Source organism: Petaurus breviceps, unplaced genomic scaffold (assembly GCF_028583685.1).
Source record: "Petaurus breviceps papuanus isolate PSGF00001 unplaced genomic scaffold, PetGlider_PUasm1.0 90683, whole genome shotgun sequence".
Lineage (NCBI taxonomy): Eukaryota > Metazoa > Chordata > Mammalia > Diprotodontia > Petauridae > Petaurus > Petaurus breviceps.
Genome location: NW_027187308.1, coordinates 6,005,784 through 6,012,440, shown reverse-complemented (window position 1 = coordinate 6,012,440; position 6,657 = coordinate 6,005,784). Strand labels below are relative to the sequence as shown.

General features: G+C 33.3%; 1 protein-coding gene across 6 annotated transcripts in view; it reads left to right on the top strand.

The window, feature by feature from the left end:
• Positions 1 to 2,183, top strand: part of LOC138144030 (putative protein ARB2BP) — a 9,414-nt gene extending 7,231 nt beyond the window's left edge. For all 6 annotated transcript variants that reach the window (XM_069065330.1, XM_069065331.1, XM_069065327.1 and 3 more), the window contains exon 3: positions 697 to 2,183. In XM_069065330.1, the coding sequence (XP_068921431.1) occupies positions 697 to 1,785 (1,089 nt within the window). In that variant the 3' untranslated portion in view covers positions 1,786 to 2,183. The remainder of the gene's footprint in view (positions 1 to 696) is intronic.
• The last annotated feature ends 4,474 nt before the right edge of the window (positions 2,184 to 6,657 follow it).

Sequence of the window (6,657 nt, the reverse complement as noted above, 5' to 3'; positions counted from 1 at the left end):
AATATATTCCCTAGGAGATTTTATACATCTCAAAAATGCATGAATTCAGTTCACCCCTTTTTTAATTAAATGCTTACTATATTCCCAATCCTTATACACAGTAATTATGCAAAGAAAAAATAATAGTCTCTGTTCTCAAGGAACTTGGGAAATTTTTCACAGCAATAAGATACCTGCTGTCCAATTGTAACGGTCCCCTAATTCAGCCATGCAAATAAACTTAAGTAAGTTGTCAGTATCTACTATTTAAGAGCTTATGTTTGTTCCCTCCCTCAGATATAGAGGGCTTTTAAAATTGGTCTTTATTTTATTCATCTCTTAAAAGAAACTGTTACTTGCCCAGTTTAAGCAGGAAAATATGCAGTAATTCAAATCTTTCACCAACCAGATCTGAAGGAATAACCAGGTTTTTTAACTGTGAAAGATAAACTCTGCATTAATGGATATGTTAAATAACAAATAGCTATCAAATGCTTTGATGACTCATTTCCTAATCCTTAGCCAAACTTTACATAATCCCCAAATCCACAATGATTTGGGAGGTAGAAAATTTTGTGTCAGACTACAATACTAATGTATTTCCTAAAATATTCACTTGATCCCTGGAAAGAATTGTTTTCATGGGAAAAAAATTTTCAGGTTAAAAACACATTTTTGAACACACATATATATGTATGTATTTTTGTTTGTTTCTAGTGGTTCCTGATAACACAGGAGTTGAGCTTCCAAAAATTCATGAAGCAGTCAGCATATATGGAAGAACTTAAGTATGACTTCAATGAAAAAGCTGAATTGAGACACACAGAAACACATGAGCCCTTCATCTTTAATTATTACAAAAATACCCTTGAGAGAAATAGCAAACGCTACCAGGCCCTTGGCCGTTTGCTTGAATGTTACATATATGAGCTCTTGGAAAGGATGTGCAAACTACACAAAGTGTATATCCCAATCCAGGCTATTATGGAACCAAGGAGCTTCTTTTTCATGAGTGAGAATGCATTAACTAATCCTTCCCTTCTTGTTCTCCTTCAAGACCATGGAGTTTTTCGGGCTGGGCAGTGGAGTCAACAGACCATAGTCCGTCATGGTCTGCAACATGGAAGTCAAATACCTTGTATTCAACTAGCACTGCAATTAGATTATGGTATAATTGTTTTAAATCCCAATGATAATTTCATGGATTTAAAGCTAGAAAAAGAGTGTCAAAATCCTCTAGAATACACTATTGAGTCATTTTCCACAGAAATGTTTCAGACTGGGAACCCATTTTCTTTATCTAAGGTTGCCCAGTGCATTCCTAAAAAGTATAGTAGCACACCTGAAGAACATACTGCCTACATCTGGAATCATTTCATTTTGAAAAGTGCAGCCAGGAATGTAGCTTTCATTGTCCATGGTTATGGAGGCTTGGTTTTCATGGACCTACTTGTTCAGAAAAAGTGGGAAGTAATGAACAAAGTGTATGCTGTAGCCCTTATTGATTCTGCACACCATGTAGAGCACCAGCTGGGAAATGATACACAACTATTAACATGGATAAAGCACCACTGCCGTGAATGGATAACAAGTCACAAGCCATTGGATAAGCCTGTAGCCACTGTTTTGAAAATGGATTGTCTAAAAGTTTCTGCTGGTACAAAAAATCATAGCTTAGCGCCTTCTAACAGCCTACAGTCAATTTTCAAATACCTCAAAAATGCTTTAAAAGCCAAAACAACTGTTCATTTTTCTCGAATGCCAATTGTAACTAGAAGCTGCACAAAAAGAAAGCAAAGCACTTAGGAAAAAAGAGAGATGCCATGTCTCCTCCTTAGAAAGCTGCAGTAAGAATGCTAGAATCAAAGGGCAGCTTCTACCTCTTCCCAACCCTGGTATGCTGAATACTATCTGATTTTGATTTTTGTTTTTCTTAAGGAACTGAATTTTTTGCATTTTGCAGACTTTTGTGGGATAAAGAAAGTAAACTTCCAGTCTGCTATTTTTTGTACTTTACAATATTACTTTAAAGTCTATTTTTAGAATTGTTCTATTTTGAAAAAGCCACTTTATTGAAAGTTCAAAGGTAGTCATTGCAATTACTGCAGCTTAATTAAAATTTAGAGCAAGTTATGTTCTTTGATTTATAAATTATTTTGGTGACTGTAAAACTGACTAAAATTAAACATAACAAGTAGCACCTATGTTTTCTCTCCTTTATATACTCCTTTGTTTAATAAAGCAGGGTTGGCTTTGGTTTCATGGCACATGATATGATGATACATAAGTAAAGTTTCTCTGTGCCAGAAAACCTGATGGGTGGAAAATAAAGCATAATCTTCTCTAGGAAGAGGAAGAATCAAGGTATGGGGAACATCTTCTAGGATCTTCATTTGCATAATAACTGAAGCTTTTACATGTATGACTTTCTTGAGCCTCACAAAAAAACATTAGGTACCACATATTTTCCCCATTTTGCAAATGATGAAACTGAGGCTTAGAGAAGTTATGTGACTTGCCTATAATCATACAAGTAGATGACACTTTAAACTAGATTAAAATGAAACTTCTACCCTACTTGACAAGACAAATGGATCCAAAGATCTCTTTCTTATTCTTCCCACTGCTACCACCCTAACCCCCTCATGAGAAAGGGCTAGAACAGTGTCTTTCTGAGAAGCCACTCAACTGAGTCCTCTTGATATGGAAATAAAAAGCTGCTAGAGCACTTATAGGATGACACATTTTTGAGGTGAAAGGGATCTTTTTCTATTTTATTGAGTCCTAATTTAACACCAAATAAAATAGATATTTCCATATACATAGTGGAATAGAAAAAAAATTGTAAATGAAATCCAGATCTCAGTTATGTACAGCTTGCATTTCCTTTTGAGCATATAAATTCAACCTGTAGCTCTCAAAGTTATCTTGTTTATGCTTCTTTATGACCTTCTTTTGCATTTTTGGCTGTAGCCACATTGGTTGTGGCCAAAAATGTCTTACTCTGCATCTTGAATCCATCTCCTCACTTCTCAAGAGGTGGAGAGCATGCTTCATCATTAGTTCTCTGGAACTGTTGCATTAATCAAAGTGTAGGACAGAAGGGAAGGGATCAGATATGTGTCTAAAATTGTACATCCCAATCCATAACCCTCCTCTCAGAGTCTTGGAGACCCAAATTACAGGAATCAGGCTCACAGTACAATGTGGCAATGTTCTAAACTGCTGGTGTTGGGTCAGAGAACTAAGTAAAAGGAGTAGAATAAGACATCATATGTGGAGGGCCTGTGTGGCACTCCACTAAGCCTAAGGCAAACAGTACAGCATCCAACTGAGGACAGTTCTGTTCCTCCAAAAGTTACTTGGGACAGAGATCTAAGCTAGTCAACCATGATTATGTATCATATATAGTCAGACATGATTATAAAAAATCAGACAGGATTATAATAACATAATCATGTCAAATTTGAAAATACAGGTTTCTTAAACACCTAAATTATTTTAATGCATCTGCAATCCCATCTTGGGGTATTCCTTCCATTATGACATATTCTGATACATTCATGAGAGGAGGCTAAGACCTTTTGAGATCCAGGCCCCAGGGAAATCACCATCAAAGGATATAATCAATAGATTGAAATTATCAAAAGATCTCAGGAAAGAAACTCAAAAGACCTTGAACATAGATAAATGAACAAGCAAAATATTAATAGCAAAAGGAAATATGGCCTCCAGGTCAATAAAACTAGTTCAGGCATCTGTGAATAAACACTGCAAAACAAAGGAAAATGACCCAAATTTGAGGATACAGAGGACACAGAAGAATTTGAGAAAAACATGGAACTACAAAATATTGTTCTGCATGGTTGAGAGTAAAATAGAATTTATTATGCTTCAGCTGATGTTAAAAAAAAAAAAAAGAAGCAGGGGTAGCAAACATCATCTCGGCAAAGTTAAAGCTAAAATAGGTAAACAGGGGCGGCCAGGTAGCACAGCGAGTAAGAGCACCGGCTCCAGTGTTGAGAAGACCTGGAGATCGAATCCCGGGCTCAGACACTTGGCACCCACCCAGAAACACCTGGCGGTGTAACCTTGAGCAAGTTACTTAACCCCAATTGCTTAGGGGCAGCCAGGTGGCTCAGCAAGTAAGAGCACCGGCTCCAGTGTTGGGATGACCTGGATCAAATCCGGGCTCAGATACTCAGCACCACACCCAGAAATATCTGGCCATGTAGCCTTGAGCAAGTTACTTAACCCCGATTGCTTAAAAAAAAATAGATAACAGATAAAATAGATTGAAAAAGGAAAACTACATTATAATACAGGGTACCATAAATAATGAAGTAATATTAATATGAAATCTGTATGGACCAAATGCCATAGCAGCCAGATTTTTAAAGGAAAATCTCAATGAATTACATAAGGAAATAAATAGCAAAACTATGATAGTGGGGGATTTGAATCTTCCCTTCTCAGATAAATCTAAATAAAAAATAAATAAGAAAGAATTGAAGGAGATAAACACAATTATAAATAAGATAGATTTCTGGAAAGAATTGAATGGGAATAGAAAGGAATATACATTTTCTCAGCAGTATATGGTATCTTTACAAAAACTGACCATATATTAGAGCACAAAAACTTTATAGTTCAGTGCAGAAAAGTGGAAATACTAAATGTATGTTTTTCATATGATAATGTAATAAAATTATATTTAATAAGGGGCCATCCAGAAACAGATTAAAAACTAATTGGAGACTAACCAACCTAATCTTAAAGAATAAGTGGGTTAAAGAACAAATAATAGAAACAACAATTTTCATTAAAGAGAATGACAATAATGAGACAACATAACAAAACATGGGATACAGCAAAATTAGTAATCAAATGAAATCTTACATTTCTAAATGTTTATATCAATAAAATAGAGAAAGAGCAGACCAATGAACTGGGGTTACAGTTTTAAAAACTAAAAAAAGAATAAACTGAAAGTCCCCAATTAAACACCAAATTGGAAATCCTAAAAATTAAAGATGAGATTAATTAAATTTAATGTAAGAAACCATTGATTTAATAAATAAAACTAGAAGTTCATTTTATGGGGGAAAAATAAAATAGATAAACCATTGTTTAATAAGATTTTAAAAAGAGAGAGAGAAAAGCAAATTACTGGAACCAAAAATGAAAAGAGTAAGTATACCACTAAAGAAGATAAAATTAAAGGAATTATGAGGAATTGTTTTTCTCAATTATATGCCAATAAATGTAGGAATTTAAGTGAAATGGAGGAATTCATACAAAAACATAAACTGCCTGGATTAACAGATAGACTATCTAAATAAGCCTATTTTAGAAAAAGAATTTGAAAGGGCCATAAATGAACTTCCAAAGGAAAAAACCATCAGAACTAGATGGAAGTACAGATATTTAAAGATCAACTAATTCCAATATTAAATAAACTATTTAAAATGAAAATGAAAAAGTCCTGCCAAACAAACTCCTTTTATGAAAAAAAATATGGTCTTGATACCTAAACCAGGAAAAGTAAAAACAGAGAAAGAAAATTATAGACCAATTTCACTAATGAATATTGATGCAAAGATTCTAAATAAGATAATAGCTAGGAGACTACAAGAATATATCACAAAGATTATACATTCTGACCAAGTGGGATTTATACCAGAAATGCAGGAATGGTTAAATATAAGGAAAACTATTAATATAATTGATTATATGAATTAAAAAAGTAACAAAAACCATATTATATCAATAGATGCAGAAAGAGCTTGATAAAACACAAATTTATTCCTATTAGAAACACTTGAAAGCATAAACAATAAGAACCATCTACCTAAAATCATCAGCAAGCATTATTTGTAATGGAAAAGCTAGAAGCCTTCCCAATAAGATCAAGAAAGAAACAAGAATGCCTATTATCATCAATATTATTCAATATTATGTTAGAAATGCTAGCAATAAGAGAAGAAAAAGAAATTGGAGGAATCAGAATGGGCAATGAGGTAATAAAAAAACTGTTTCATTTTGCAGATGATATGATGATATACTTGGAATATCCTAGACACTCAACTAAAAGTTAGTTGGAAAAATTAGCAATGTTAGCCAAGTAGCATGATATCAAATAAACCCACATAATCATCAGCATTTTTATATATCACCAACAAAACCTTGCAAGAAGAGATGGTAAGAGATACCCCATTTAAAATAACTGTGGACAGTATAAAATACCTATGAGTATATCTACCAAGATAAACCCAGGAACTATATGAACAGAATTATGAAAGACTTTTTATACAAATAAAGTCAGATTTAAATAATTGAAGAAATATTCAATGTTTATGGGTAGGCAGAGCCAAAATAATAAAAATGACTATTCTACTTAAACTAATCTACTTATTTAATGCTATCAGAATTAAATTATCAAAAATTTATTTTAATGAACTAGAAAAAAGTAAAATTTATTTGGAAAAAGAAAAAGTCAAGGAATGAATTTTTTTAAAAGAGCAATGGAAGGAGTTTTAGCAGTATCAGATCTTTGACTATATTATAAAGCAGTGATTAGCAAAGCTATCTGTTACTAAGAAACAGAAAGGTAGATCAGTAGAACAGAGTAGACATACAATACATAGTATTAAATGATTATAGTAATCTTGTGTTTGA